The following is a 16,002-nucleotide window of genomic DNA, read 5'->3' on the forward strand; positions in this document are numbered from 1 at the left end:
ATTAAGACGGGCTTGAGAAGTCCAGGCCACTAGGGCGATAACCTAAGAGCAGAAAAAAGCCGTCTTACAACAATAATAATAATAATAATAATAATAAAAAAAACTCATTAAACAAAATAGAGGGTCCCAAAGGATCATCATGCAGCCTGCATGACTGACCATTACATAAAGCCAGTCAGGCTGCCCACTTTGAATATAGAAAACTGTTAGTCGGTTAGATTCATGATTCCTACCTTTCCCTACACGTTGCTTTAAAGATGATGCTGATGGTTGGTTATGCAGTTACTCATCGGCTATCTCAGGTTTAGAAGAATAACCCAGAAGCCCTGTGTTGCATCTGGGGGGGGGGGGGTCTTTGCTTACTGTATCTTTAAAGTGGTGTCATGGGGAAACTGTACTAAAGGATGGTGGGTGGGTGGGTGGGTGGTGGTGGTGGTGGGGCTGCTGTGCACTAGTTGGCAAATGAGAGCCTGTCGCAGCAGCTTGGGCTGGAGATACGAGGAGCGCGTCCACGGTCCGGCGCAATAGGGATCGCTGTTCAAGCCCATCGCACCGTGTGCCAGAGGATCAATGGATGGACGGGGACACATTGCATTACGAATTAACTTGTCACGCGGCGGTGCGAGGAATTACGGGCTGTAATGGGGAATACGACGCCTAAACCGTTAATAGGTAAGCGCAATTATCCTCATAGCTAAAACAAGAAGTGTACATTTGAACATTGTAAGCCTCGGGTTGCGTCTTGTTTTGTGTTTTTGTGTTTTGTTTTTCCTTTCTACGAGCGGATTTGACCCGGCTTGTCCCAGTTCCGCCGTATGTTTTGTATGCTCTGTGAGGAGAGACGCGCTTCATGTTGCGCCTCAGACCCGGAGCGCTTCAGCGGCGCTCCTCGGAGATGAAGTGAATTTGGAGAAACGGGTGACCGAGAAAAGAAAGAGAAAAGAGAGCCTCAGCTACAAATGATCAAACGGCGTTTAACACGCCAACTGTACCGTAATCACATCCACGATGCCTGCCTTGCACGTTGTCACTCATGGCTCAGCGCGTCTTGTGATTGAGGCTCGTCTTAATGCTCCGGCACAGCGTTCTCTCGCTGAGCTGCATGGCTCGTGCCCGGGAACACGGCATCAATCACGCAACTTCATTCTGACTCGTGTTAGAAGATAAGAGTCGTCGCGCTGCTTTTTAAACATCCTGCCAGCACTTTTCTTAGTTTTTACACACGCAACTGCTCCCTGGGTTTATCTTGGAGTTTAGCCCGGCAGTCTCGTATTCATGACAGTGTTATCCAGGGTTTGATTGGCACCGGTGTATATATAAATGGATCTTTGGAGTCTTTGATAAGGGAGTGGCACATTTAAAGTAGGAATCTCAGTTTAGACACAAATCGGTGCACGCTATGTCTTTCTTTTTTAAAATGCAACCCATTATACGAGAATTCTTTTGATTTACGGTCTTGCTCCACTCCCACGCCCACTGCTGACCTCCTCCGCCTTCACAGCCAGCTGATGATGCGGTTAGGGAGCATTTATGCAGAATTGGGTTGCTCGAAGCAGAGATGCTGACAACATGAGTCCCCATGTTAATTCTGCACATACTTGAACAAGTAGCATTTGTGTACTCGCCAGCCTTGCCCTTAAAAAAGTCTGCGCAATATATCACAAGGTAACTCTGCGACGCACTTCTTTTGTGGAAAAGAGTAGCTTACTGTTGTAGCACACAGTGATGCTCATTCTCCCCCATTAGCTTCCCACGACATGACAAGACTTTATTTTCTCTAGGCCAGTGGAAAGAACATTATATCAGACTCACAGCTAATGTAGTTTCAAACAGTAGAAATCAGATTCTGCATACACACACACACACACACACACACACACACATATATATATATATAAATATATATGGCTTTGGTCCTGACTAATGACAAGACGAGTGGATATTTTGATATAATGATGATATAAATAAATACAATGGACAGTGTAATGAGAAACGATAACTGAAGGCGGGATGCACAAGATCAAATTATGAGAGTTTTTATGAAGCTGTCCTTGGGCAATGAATCTTGCAATTACATCTTGTCTTCCATCTTTTTCACTGGGCAAGAGAGAAAGGGGGCTGCCATGCACAATACCACACTGTCTCTAAAAATAATTGAATCACATGCGTGTTAGCAGTCACACTAAGGGGGAGCATGTTTTTGGACAATAGCCTCTAAGCCTCAGCCATGCTGTGATGTGTTTACCACGACTGTGATCAGCTCCCTTAACCACTTCCTGCCCTTTCCTATTATTTGGCCGTAATGCAAATATGATTGGATTTCACTCGTCCGTTCAAAAGAGGCCGTTTGAGCCGAGGATTCACTGTGAACCCTTTTGCCGTTCTCATCCACGAGGCGGTTAATCCCCTCAAATAGGAAAGGCCACCAACGGGGCCGTAGAGGAGACATCACAAAAAAAAATTGCATTTAAAAACATGGGGGTCATGTGACTGAGTTTAGGACTCTTCAGCAAGCTTGGGCCCAAATGTCCATCACACATCTGTGCCTCGTAATCGAAAGCAAAGACAGAGATTAGGCAGCTATCCACAGCTGATGTTGACCGCGCTCTTATAGCCGCCCCTTTGTGCCATGACCTGTCGTGCAATGCCTTTCATCTAATAATGGTAACCACGTTTCTATATCCGTCCTCCCGCCCCTCACTGTTTGTCCTGTTACATTCAACTCCCAGAGCGCTCTCTCTCTCTCTCTCTCTCTCTCTCTCTCTCTCTCTCTCTGTCAGTCTCTATCAGGCTCAGTCTCTCTCTCTCGCTCTCTCTCTCTCTGTCAGTCTCTATCACTCTCAGTCTCCCTCTCTCTATCAGTCTCTCTCTCTCTCTCGCTCTCTCTCTCAGTGAGATAGTGCACTGGGCCTCAGCCTGTTTTTCAGCTTCCAATTATATGTACGCCAACTGTGGCTGTTAATGCTGTAGTAGTACATAGCACTATAAACTAGAAAAACCCACCTTCCTGCATAATACTGGGTAGTGCTTCATTTTGAAATTCACTGGCGGGATAAAAGCCTTGACATAAGCCATCTCACATCACATGAAAACGAGAAAAAAAACAACAAAAAAACATGCAAATGAAAAACACACAAAAGAAAAGTCAGGACAAAATCAAAATAGACATCGGTCATAACAAAGAAGAACACGAGCACACAACACAAAAACAAAAAAGCACAGCCAAAATCAGGAAATCGCAGCAAAAGTGATGAAGTTAAACAGGGATGACAGATCCTTGTAGAACAGACGGGTGATCATTGAAAACATGAGCAAGCTATCTCTAATACATTAACGAGGTCTTGAACGGACCAAGTGATGTTACTGATCTGATTTGAGCTGGTAAATTATTCCAGTCTGATGGAGCTTCAAACAGAGATGGCTTTTTTCCCAATTTCGTTGGAAATCTTCAGGAGCCGGGGGGGGTATGCACAGATCATTTGAGATGTTGCAGATGTTTCTGCTGCTGCTCCATAGTTTAGAATATAATCAGAGATAATGTCTACTCGGGGAAATGTGCTGTGGTACATTTCACTGAGTCATTGTCTTTGCCCAAATCAGGGTGAATTAGCACATCATAAACAGAAATTGAATCACCGTGGCCATGCAGGGGACGAAAAAACACCGCCTATGTTTTGCACACTGGATTTCCATCCAGGCTATACTATAAACCAAATGTTCCCATTTTGATTATTTCATGTCACGGACCTACAAATAGACACACATTATTAGGCCACTGACCTCTACCGTTTTTGTTCCAGCGGATGCCATATGAAAAGAGATGTGTTGTTAATTTAGTTCTTAATTGTGTCACTGTCTCTGTCTGGGATCATTTCTAGTTATACTAATAGGGAGGTGGAGTTACTCTTCATTTTGTTGCGGACTGGACTCCCTCCAAGGACGCTGTAAGATGATAAGTTGTTTATTACTGAATTTCACTTTAAAACCAATCGATTATAATCTTATCTAAACCACTGTTAAATTTGATTTCACTTATTAGATTACAGAGAGTTGATTATCTGATGGTCGGTGTTTGTGATGTTCAGCCAATTGTCTCCGGAGCAGAGCTTGTGCTGCTGTGGATGTGGGTGCAGTTGTTCCTAATTGCTTATTCCTCCCTCTGAATTGGACTTGTGTGACTCCATCGCAGCTTCTTTATAGACACGTGAAAGCATGAAAGAGGCTATTCAGGATGTGTTTATGCTGTAGCACATGGAGGGCCTGTAGCCCATGCATGAGATGGAGAAGGTTTATCCCATCTGCTATTGACTTTTTGACTGGCGGTGATTTTTTTTTTGTATTGTTTCTTTCCTGTCCTGATAGAGCTGCAAATATTGACACTGCCCACACCTCTTTTATATTAAGTTCAGTTGGTTTTACTTGATGAAAGCCAAATGTCTTCTTCATGTTATTCCTAATTACATAGGAGATATTTGTTTTCAAGGGTTTATTATGAATTTACCTTGTTTTGGTTCATAGATGTGGTTTGAGGACTGATTTGGGATGGTGTAGGAAGTCAGACCTTTTATACTATAAATGGGGTTACTAATGCAACCTTAGGGCCGAATAGCTTATGATGTCCGTCTGGAAAAATAAAAGCCTGAGTCCATGGGCTTCACTATATAAATGTCCTCTGTCCTCCGAAGCAATTGACATGGACTGTACAAATGAGGTCTTGTCTGTTGATATGAGCTCTGCTCTCTTGAAAACAGCTTGTGTCGGTGATCTGCACCACATTTAGATTGCCTGAATCATACGAAAAAGATCTGCTATTCTATGGTCTTATTCTCCTAATTTGTTTGGCACTTGACAGTCTTCCATATTTTCTATGAATTTAGTAACCCTATCCCTGATCTGCCCCAGCAGATGCAACTCTGCAACCCCGCCCGGTGGCAAGCAGACCATATTACAGCCTGCCCAATGGTGGGGCAGGTGTGGAAAGAAGGACGTCTGTTCCTCCAGTCAGCATCGGTCTCGAGTCGCCTCGCTTCCACCCCCATGCCAAGGGCAAGAACATCAGACTGGATGGCCAGCTACGCCGTGCCACACGAAAAAACAGCTTCTGCAATGGCGTCACCTTCAGCCACAGGCCTGTCCGCCTCTATGAGAAGGTCTGTGGGGTCGATTTCCATTTTATGTCTTTATTCCTTGCCTCGTTTGCACCCAGAGACTTCTCCATGAATAAACTCACTGTATAAAATGAAATTGTATGGTATTCTTGTACATTTTACAATCAGGTGCGCCTTCGTCTCACTGGAGTGCACACCGGCTGGAGTGGAGCACTACGCTTCGGTTTCACCAGCCTGGACCCCAGCGATCTGGCTTCAGCGGACATCCCCAAATATGCCTGTCCAGACTTGGTGACACGGCCTGGCTACTGGGCCAAGGCTCTGCCTGAGAGATTAGCCCTAAAGGACAATGTGCTGTCCTTCTGGGCTGATCGCCACGGCAGAGTTTTCTACAGTATCAATGAAGGGGAGCCCATTCTCTTCCACTGTGGGCTCAGTATTGGCTGTCCTCTCTGGGCTATCATAGACATTTATGGCATCACTCAGGAGGTCACACTACTCGGTAAGTGTTTGGTTGTACTGTTGACGTAGATGGTGCCATCCCTCTGTTAAAATAATGGAGGTTTTGCAGAAGCCTTCAGTCACATTGGATAGAGTTAAAAAAATACCAGCTGACTCAAAATAATGGGGAAAAGGGGTGTCCGGGTGGTGTGGTGGTCTTCCACCACATCACCAACATGGAGATCGCCAGTTTGAATCCCCGTGTTACCTCTGGCCTGCCACCGTGTCTGCGGGTGGGAGGCCGGATGTGGGTGTGTGTCCTGGTTGCTGCACTGGTGCCTCCTCTGGTCGGTCGCGGCACCTGTTCAGGGGGGAGGGGGAACTGGGGGGGAATAGCATGATCCTCCCATGCGCTACATCCCCCTGGCAAAACGCCTCACTGGTGACTCCACATGTATTGGAGGAGGCATGTGGTGGTCTGCAGAGGGGTGGAGCAGCGGTAATTGGCTAAGTACAATTGGGAGAAAAAAGGGGGTGGGGGAATAAAAAAAAATTATGGGGAAAAGAACAGATTTTACAGCTGATTAGCTGATTAGAAGAAAATGTGTGCAAAAAATTCAATTCTTTTTATACCACCAATAAGATATTGTAATGCATAAGCTAATAATTGGAATGCACTGCGTTCGATAGTCAACGGAAAGACCCAGTCTGATAGACAGCCACTAAGCATTGGTAGGTTTTAAAATGTCAACACATTAATGGCCAAGTTAGAGTAAGCAGCCTCCTGAGAGTCCCTCAGAGCAACCAAACCAAGACAGTCTACAGAAATGGAGGCCATAGTAGTGGGAGTGGCTCTTGGTGGTGGTGGGGCATGGGAGGCAACTCTCATCCCTTTCCCCCAGCCTCTCCACCATCCTACCCCACCCTATCCTGTGATAATGTTAATCTGGTAAATCATAAATCTCCCCTCTCAGAATGAGGAACACGGCATTGGGAAATAACCCAGGTTCAGCCTGCTAATGTCAACCAGCCAAGTCCCCGATCCCAGTGCTGCTCACTCATAACCTCTTTCACCACGTTTTTTTCTTTTTTTCACAGACTCAGTTTTCTTTCCCGCGCTCTGTCGTTCTCTCCCACACTATGTTTCCCTCATTTCCATCTCCTTCCCCCCTGTGGTTTCCTCTGTCCCTCTGGGTGTGTTTATCTTTAGTCTGACAGGAGCTATGGCCATGTTTGGTCAAGTCGGCTGATCCCTGAGCTTTGGTGAGGGGCCAGTGTGCTCAACTGCTCCAGCATCCCTGGAAATAGTAATGAGGAGATATATCACAAGTTAGGAGTGACTCCAGTACAAGAAATGTTTATAGGAGCCCATAATGTATGGGACACATCAGCAATAGTCAGAATTGTGCTGGAATGTGTCTCTTTCAACGACCGCTTTAGCATGGATGTGAAAGAAGACCAATTTTGGTGATCACATCTTGTGGCTGATTGTGTAAAAGACAAATTCAGCTCCTTTTAGATCACCTACCCACATAATTCAAGTCAGGAAAATATTCCATTGGATGACCTAAAAAACAGCGTGTTTGAGGTTGGACAGAGGGTAATGGTGTTATTTTATCATGCTGTGATAGAGAGGATATTACGTTATGGAATCTCAGCTTGGTTTGGTAACGTATCAGTTGAGTTTAAATCAAAATAAACAGACTGGTTCACACAGCCATGGAAGTGATGGGGGTGAGGGAGCATCCCTCCCTCCAAATGTTCTTTGAGAAGACCATCGTTTAACAGGCTAGGAAAATAATTGCTGAGCCCTCTCATGTCCTGCATTCAGAATACGAAATGCTCCCATCACGTAGAGGCTACAGGGTACCAATTAAATACAGGAAAAGACACCTGAACAGGTATAAAAACTCTTTCATCCCTCCATCAGTGAATCTCCTAATGAGGGGTGGTGTTGCACAAATTTGAATGCACTTTGTCTGCACTTGTATGTGCTCTGCACTTGATGTCTGTTACTGCACTATAATGTATGTATTTTCATGTGGCAGCCTTTCTGTCCAAGACAAATTTCCCTTGGAACAAATAATCTTATAATATAAAGTAATATAGTCAATGAAAAATAAGTATAACTGTAGGATTCCGAAAATAGTGTGGCATATTCTCATTTATCTTAAATCTGTATACCGTGTCAACGTTTTTTTTTAATGATTTCACTCATCGCGAGAGCAACTACAAATCGATTGACTGAAGCTGTTGCCTCACCTGCTTGTTTGCCCCCATTGTCTGTCACAGAGAGCACGTTTGCTGAAAGTGTGGCCTCCAGCTGTTTGAGTGCCGCCCGTCTGAGTGCCTATCTGCCTCAGAGTAGCCACGACTCAGCCAACTACAACAACAACCAGCTGGAGAATAACCAGGCGGCTGCCGCCAAGATGGCTAACCTCCAGCTCAACAACTACAGTCAGCTTATCGCCTGCTGCTCTTCCACATCTTCCACCTCCTCCTCATCTGCCTCCACTGCCTTCAGCCTCCCCCGGGCAACCCGGGGCCTCCCATCCTCTCTGGACAATGACTTGCACTTTCACCCCGTCCGTGGCTCCGACGTGATCCTCTCTGCCGACCGCTCCGCTGCCTGCATCCACTTCCTGGACAGTAGCCGGACTCTGGTGTTCAGTGATCGGCCGCTGCACATGGGCGAGACTCTGTTTGTAGAAGTGGGCCATCTGGGCCTGCCCTACTTTGGGGCTCTGTTGTTTGGTTTGACGTCTTGCGACCCGGCCAGCCTGCATGCTGTGGATCTACCAGCAGACCCAGAGGTTCTCCTGGACCGTAAAGAATACTGGGTGGTTCACCGAGGCTTCCCCATGCCTTGTTCTGGGGACATCCTCAGTTTCAGTCTGCTACCGAATGGAGAGTTGCACCATGGCGTGAATGGGACTGGTCGTGGCAGGCTACTCTGCGTGGATTCCTCCTTGGTCCTGTGGGCTTTTTTCACCCTCCATGGAGCGGTCAACAGACTCAGGATACTAGGTAAGATGGAAGATTAGGGAACTAAGATTTGTATAGTTTCACGGATATAAATGGACTGTACTCTCTGCCAGCATCAATAAAAAAACGTTATTTATTTGCTAATTTGCCTTGTATTAATCCAGTAATTATTGCAATGTCGCTTCTGTAAACAGAATGTCCTTTTTGTGTTTGTGGTCGAATAAATTATTCTACGATGCATGAAAAAAAAACTCACCTAAAAAGGTCACATTCTTCAACTGTTATCTGTCTGGTTTTGAATCTCACTGGCCCCTTTGGTATATTTATATTTCTCCCAGACTAAAAGGAATGCTTCTGCTGTGTCTTAATGTCCAATCTGTGCTGTCCCACTTAACTTGCCATCACTTCAGCCCCGTTGCCATAAATTATGGTCATACGGGGGTTATGTTGAAATATATAAATAACTGAAATAAAAATCCCCCTGTAAAATATGAGATTGAAAATGTCATTTTTAGATAATGACTTTGAGTATCAAAACTAATTGGGTTTAGTAGGCCGGCCAGTCCAAAACCTAATGCAGAGAAACAAATCAAATGCTCTCTTTGCTCAAGGACAAACTGTCTTTCTTGATATTATTTAAACTAGCTCATGCAGAGACTAAATTGTGCTTTAATTTGTTGCGTAGGCTTAATTATTTTTGCCATGTCTGTGCGTGTGTGTATGTGTCTTTCTGGACATAGGGACTCAGCAGTCCAGTCCTCCCTCCTCCTCCTCCAGCAGTTCTCAGAGCAGCAGCCAAGACGACAGTGACTCAGATCTGGCTTTCAGCGTCAACAGATCCTCCTCTGCCTCTGAATCTTCACTGGGTAGGTTACCATAATGCTCCACCTCAGATTACAGTCTCGTTTCGCTCCATGGTCGTTGCAGATGGAGCAGATGTATGGCAATGAACAGGGTAGCCAACTTCATGTGTTTTGTCCCGTCTCATCCATCAGGATGTGATAAATCTTTCTTATGCAACACATCTGAGCATTGTAAAAGACGTTTCTCAATGCGGGAGCAGTTTCGAAACACAAATGAGTATTATTTGTTGAAAAGCGCTAAAGCACCACCAGGTTAATTGAAATTCAAAGAAACTACTGCATACTCAGGCAAATGGCTTGTAAAACATGGATCTCACACGTCCTGGAAAACCTGGAAATTTATCAGAATCATGTTTATTGGCCATGTAGGCTTGTACATACATGGAATTTAACTCTGGTCTCGTGGCTCTCTCAGTGTACGTAACACAGAATAACAACACGAGAACACAACGATCTTCAAACACATACCAAAGGATTGACTTGGACGGGCAAAATAAGAGGTGATAAAGTGCAATGGTGCATAGAACTTTATAGACATTTTATAGGCAGAGAATTTTATTGACAAAATGATTAAATTGATCTTTTGGAAATATCATTTGGAAATATCACTGGGGGATTTATTATCCAGGTCATGGAAAATTATCAGTTTAGGTTACAAATTATATTTTAATCTGCTAGTTAGATATTTAAGCCATATCTTTAGCTGCTGAGATTGCACATCAGTGCTTGAAGTTTGGGGCATAATGTTAAGTTTCCAGCCAAAAGCTGCACAGTCCATTTAGAGACTGTTGATGCTGCCACTGATAGCTAACACTGAATGATATGAATTTGCTGTGGGTAACTGCTGTCATGTACTGTGTATATACGCAAAAGTCCCAGAAAGTGTCCCTGAAAAGTTGTGGAAAACGATTCCCCGAAAAGAGTGTGGACCCTGTGAATCTGAATAGAGACACATTCTTCCGATAGCTGAGTGCTGCTGCTGTGACATCATCAGTCTGCTCCATTCCCAGACTTGTCAGGATCTTCTCATGTTGTTTTCTCCTTCTCCTGTAGTGACTGCTCCCAGCTCCCCTCTCAGTCCTCCCGTCTCTCCCACTCTCTCTGCCTCAGAGTTGCCCTCCTCTGGGAAAAATGGGGAATGCACCGTGTGCTTCGACCAGGAGGTGGACACGGTTATCTACACCTGTGGGCACATGTGTCTGTGCAATGACTGCGGGCTCAAACTCAAGAGACAGATCAACGCATGCTGCCCAATATGCCGGAGGCCCATCAAAGATGTCATCAAGACATATCGGCCATGATCTCTCACACACACACACTAAAACGTCCTAGGTGCTGGGATTTTGATCTCATGCACACCGACACCACCTGCCCTGCCTTCTCAGGCTAGGCTGGACATGGATTCAAACCTCCATCCAGAGTTTAGTCAGCCCTGGTTGTATCTGTGCCTAAAAGTTTTAGTTTAGAAATGACCTCAGTGAACACTGCACCTGAACCAACTGCTTCACGAGGAACCAAATCACCAGAAATAGACTGGGCTTAACTTGCCAGGATGATGTGGGAGCTTAATCACAATATAAACTGCCTATACAGTAGATGGCTCCCATTTCATTACTGAAGCAGGGTTCTGGCGTGGAAAAAGGCCTTTCCACTTGTTATTTTCTACTCTCTCGTCATGTCACATCTGAAATATAAATGTTGAGCAGATTGGGCTCTCTGCTGTGAATATTTTTGTTCTTATACCCTCATCTGTCCAAAATCTGTCTGTGCTTCAGCAGGATATGCTGAGTGTTGTAGTTGTCTTGAATTCTAGTGCCTTAGACGTTCCTCATATCGGGCTTCATTCAGCAATCGTTTGTATGTACAAATTTGTTCTTACACACCGATGGAATTTCTTAGCCCTGAAGTTTGTCTCAGAGACCAGTGTAGAACCTGGGTAACCCCTGAATTTAGACACCAATTGGCCAACACTGATGTCTTTGCAAACCTGGGTGATTGCTCGCTACAAGAGGTAGACAATAAACGTTGGAGTGAAGGAATTACAAATAACCATCAGGCTTTGCCTGTGCCTTTCAGGCAATTTTGAGAGCTACAAAATTTCAGGGGCATGTAAGAACAAATTTGTAGGCATGTCTTTATGCATGCCCAATAATCCAGGTAAGAAAATTACAGAAAGTTTATTTAGTTCATCTGCACACAAACATTTGAGAAACGTTTCATCACTCATCTAATTCGACCTCTTCAGTCTCAACTGACTGCAGGTATTCCCCACTCTTATAAACAATACAGTGGCATAACGACTTTAAATAAGGATCGGTTTCAGTTTTCAGTCGTTATGCCACTGTATTGTTTATAAGGGTGGGGATACCTGCAGTCAGTTGAGACTGAAGAGGGCACTTAGAATGAGTGATGAAATGTTTCTCAGTGAACATTGTGTGCAGATGAACCGATTCAACTTTGTGTGAAATTTGTAGGTACGAACGATTGATGAACGAGGATCAAGTGTCCGCGTAAATAGTTATGACAATCCTAGCTATATTTTTTTAATATACATTTCTGAATTTGTTGTGGAAAAAGCACAGTGAAAGCAAGAAAAAGAGTTAAGGAGGGGAAGAAAAAGGTATTTGTAAGTGGTAAAACATGCAAAGTTATGGCGTTTTTTTCTTTCTTCCAAGTAGCATTTTATTAAGTGTGTTTGAAAGGTTTAAGCAGATCAAATGAAGATGGCATTGCACATGATGGAAATATTAAAAATGTATGTCAAATTCAAGAGTGGAGACCAATTTCTGTTTCAGCATTGTTGCAAGATTAAGATCGGTTTAAAAGGTCTAATGGGGTCATTTTCATATCCACGTAAGACTTGAAAAATTAAAGCAAGGTAGTTTTCCAACAATGTAGCTGACCAAGGTTATTAAGACAAAGGGTGAAAAAAAAAGTCATGACAAAACGCCAAATAATTGTCTGTTATTCTGTCTGTGGTAGCCCATAGCAGTCTGGTTGTAGAGGACAGGCCAAATGACCATTCAGCATTCAGTCCTGCTCTTGATACGGACGTGGACCTTCATGTCACTGTGGGAATGAGACTGAAAGATTAACCCGGGACAACACTCAACACACAGCTGAAGTTCTTATCAGAGAAGTGTCTGCGCCCACCTGTTGCTGACACACAACATGCACTCATTGGAGTAAGTTTCGCCATCGGTCCCACAGACTGGTTCAAACGAGCGGACACATGCAGGCAGAGGATACTGTCCGCAGTCAGGCTGTTAGAAAACGAACGGTTAAAGCGATAACACCGCCAACCACGCCACCCTTAGCTTAGTGAAAGAAGGTGTAGCTGGCTGCGCCTTTTTATTACCTCCACGGACCCATCGGGGATTTGCGCTCCACGTGCCCACACTGCAAAACATGTCGTCATTATCGGGAAAGCAACACAGTCCAAATAAATGATTAACTTTTACTGGGGGGGGGGGCAAAGACGAAAAACGTGTCTGTATCCAAAGGAGTTGACTCAAGTGCAACTGGACTTGGTATATATCCGTGAGGACGTTCCGCCTCTCATCCAAGAGGCTTCCTCAGTTCGTGCCTTTCTGGCTAGACCAAGCCAGTCTGACTGGCTGGTGATGAGACTCGGAATTTATCCTTTATCCTTTATTTATTCTGAGTCTCATCACCAGCCAGCCAGACTGGCTTGGTCTAGCCAGAAAGGCACGAACTGAGGAAGCCTCTTGGATGAGAGGCGGAACGTCTTCACGGATATATACCAAGTCCAGTTGCACTTGAGTCAACTCCTTTGTATAAGGACGAGAAACGCTCTTTCTGGTGCTGCCGTTCCCATTTTTAGTCAATATTCAGTGAGAATTAAAACCGACTTAGTCCATCTTTATGTGTGGCTAACGGCACAGAATTTGACTTGTCTACTCACCAACAAAGCACAGAAGGCCCGCAGCAAAAACAAAAGGCGTTTCCCTCCACATTCTTTCACCGCACGTCGTCAATCAGCAGGCAACCGTCGGCGCGACGGAGGAGTAAATATTTATAGACGCGCTCAGACCAGACTCCGCCCACGGTGTGAGGCCTTCATCGTTTCTTCTTCTTCTTCTTTTTTGCCATTACGTTTCCTGGAAGAGGTCAAGGTTTGTTTGTTTTATTGTTTTTTTTAAGTCGTTGATAAGTGCGTCAAGTTTGAAGTCGGTCATCAGTGTACCTTTATCACATATCTCACACTAATGTCCAAATGCCAACGCGGGAAGTCTTCAGAGGCATGCGTTTTGGTTTAAAGGCTAATTGCACCCATTTACAGGTTGCCTAGCTGTAGTGCAGGTAGGCTTGAGTTTGCAATATAGTTTGTGTAGTGTAGGCTAGGTGAATTGTGGTTGAGTGTGTTTATTAAGTCCTAGGGGCAGGCGTGCGTGCGCGTGCATGCACGTGTCCAATCCATTCCAGTCCAGTCTAGTCAAGTCAAGTCAAGTTTATTTATATAGCACGTTTAAAACAACCACAGTTGAACCAAAGTGCTGCACAAGCTTAAAATACAACATAAAATAAGTAACACATATGAATATAAAAATATATGTAAAAAAGACATAGTAAAATAAAGAAATTAAAATGTAAACAATAAAACACAAGAGTAAATGTATATTTCCACAATAAAATCACGGTGTCTAGCTCAACTTGAATTGAATGCCAGTGAGAAGAGGTAGGTCTTTAACAGAGATTTAAAAGTCTCTAGGGTCTGAGCAGATCTTATGTGCACTGGTAAGTTGTTCCAGAGATCAGGGGCAGCAACTGAAAAGTCTCTGTCACCCCTGTTCTTAAGCCTGGATCTCGGAACATGTAAGAGCATCTGGTTGGCTGACCTGAGTGCTCTGACTGGTGTATGATGATGTATTAGCTCAGATAAATAAGATGGTGCCAGCCCATTTAAAGACTTTATAGCCCAAAATCACAAGGTGGTCCTGAAGGACTTTACAATCAGTACAATATAAAACAATATTGAGGTTATATACCCTCTATCCTTGGATCCTAGACCCTAGTGTGTGTGTGTGTGCGTGTGTGTGTGTGTGCACGTGCGTGTGTGTGTGGGGGATTTACTGCTGCATCCAAGCATATTTACATTATAGTATGTTGTACAATTGCATGAGGTTAATGTTACAAATGGTTGACTGCATCATCGTAAAACATTTAAAACTATTGAACTAGAAAAAATCCAATAATAGGCTAAAATAAATAATTTGTGAGAAGCAATTCAATCTCTATCTGTCTCAACACGATTGAGAACTGACTTTACTACATTATACATGGTAAGAAAGAAAAGAAAATGACAGTCTGATGTAGTCTGATCGATGCAAATTACAACAATGTTTACGCTAATATTAGCAACACACACACACATACACACACACACACACACACACACACACACACAAATGGAACCTGAATATAAATATAAATGTAGTCTACTACTACTTCTTCTTCTTTTTTTCGGCTTGTCCCCTGTTTCCCAGGGGTCCACAGTGGATTTGATAGTTTCCATCGGTACCCTGTGAGGGCACAGCACTGATGGCGGTCTTGTCAATCCGCATAATGATTTGGCAAAATGTTACGTCGGATGCCCTTCCTGACACAACCACTTGACGGGGGCACAGGTAAAGTGCTGCATGCCAACCCAGTATTCATGGATTTGTGCCCATGCCGGTCACTATAAATGTAGTCTACTACTAATTAAAGCAAAACAAACAGATAGAATAGAGTCCATTTACCATTTAGATACAATATTGCATCCTCTTAGATTAAGTCTTACTCCGGTGTCAAATGATCAAATCTTATCCATGCCAAGACTGTATAGCGGGTTTAAGATGTCAGGTTAACTATGCTACACTCACCACAATAGCATCATCACCATCTTCTTCTTCTTCTTCTTCTTCTTCTTCTTCTTCTTCTTCTGTTGTTACAGCGGATCATCCATTTCTATCTCTTCCTGTCCTCTGCATCTTCCTCTGTCACACCAGCCATCTGCATGTCTTCCCTCACCACATCCATAAACCTCCTTTTTTGCCTTCTTCTTTTCCTCTTGCCTGGCAGCTCCATCTTCAGCATCCTTCCCTCAATATAACCAGCATCTCTCCTCCACATGTGTCCAAACCGTCTCAATCTTGCCTCTCTTGCTCTGTCTCCAGACTGTCCAACCTGAGCTGTCTCTCTCATTCCTAATCCTGTCCTTCTTCATCACTTCCAACAAAAATCTTAGCATCTTCAATTCTGCCACCTCCAGCTCCACCTCCTGTCTTTTCATCTGTGCCACCATCTCCAAATCATACAGCATAGCTGGTCTCACTAGCATCTTGTAAACCTTCCCTTTAACTCTTGCTGGTACCCTTCTGTCGCAAATCACTCCTGACACTCTTCTCCACTAGTTCCACCCTGCCTACACTCTCTTCTTCACCTCTCTTCTGTACTCCCCGTTACTTTGACCAGTTGACCCCAAGTGTTTAAACTCACCCACCTTTGCCACCTCTACTTCTTGCATCCTCAAGTTCTGCTGTCCTCCCTCTCATTCACGCATATGTATTCCGCCTTGTTCCTATTGACTTTCATTCCTCTTC

At 44.1% G+C, this 16,002-nt stretch overlaps 2 protein-coding genes across 2 annotated transcripts; one reads left to right on the forward strand and one right to left on the reverse strand.

Moving 5' to 3' along the window:
- Positions 1-478: 478 nt before the first annotated feature.
- Positions 479-11,909, forward strand: neurl1b (neuralized E3 ubiquitin protein ligase 1B). Its single transcript, XM_056283259.1, has 6 exons — positions 479-672; positions 4,906-5,150; positions 5,277-5,610; positions 7,842-8,576; positions 9,275-9,400; positions 10,451-11,909. Exons 1-6 carry the CDS (start codon positions 642-644, stop codon positions 10,696-10,698), a joined length of 1,719 nt encoding a protein of 572 aa, XP_056139234.1. The 5' UTR covers positions 479-641; the 3' UTR covers positions 10,699-11,909.
- A 144-nt stretch (positions 11,910-12,053) lies between these two features.
- On the reverse strand, positions 12,054-13,434 carry LOC130115569 (trypsin inhibitor ClTI-1-like). The gene is made up of 4 exons (XM_056283283.1): positions 13,323-13,434; positions 12,756-12,796; positions 12,551-12,660; positions 12,054-12,466 (listed from the first exon to the last, which is right to left on the reverse strand). Exons 1-4 carry the CDS (start codon positions 13,372-13,374, stop codon positions 12,421-12,423), a joined length of 249 nt encoding a protein of 82 aa, XP_056139258.1. The 5' UTR covers positions 13,375-13,434; the 3' UTR covers positions 12,054-12,420.
- Between the last annotated feature and the right edge of the window lie 2,568 nt (positions 13,435-16,002).

Source organism: Lampris incognitus, chromosome 1 (assembly GCF_029633865.1).
Source record: "Lampris incognitus isolate fLamInc1 chromosome 1, fLamInc1.hap2, whole genome shotgun sequence".
Taxonomy (NCBI): domain Eukaryota; kingdom Metazoa; phylum Chordata; class Actinopteri; order Lampriformes; family Lampridae; genus Lampris; species Lampris incognitus.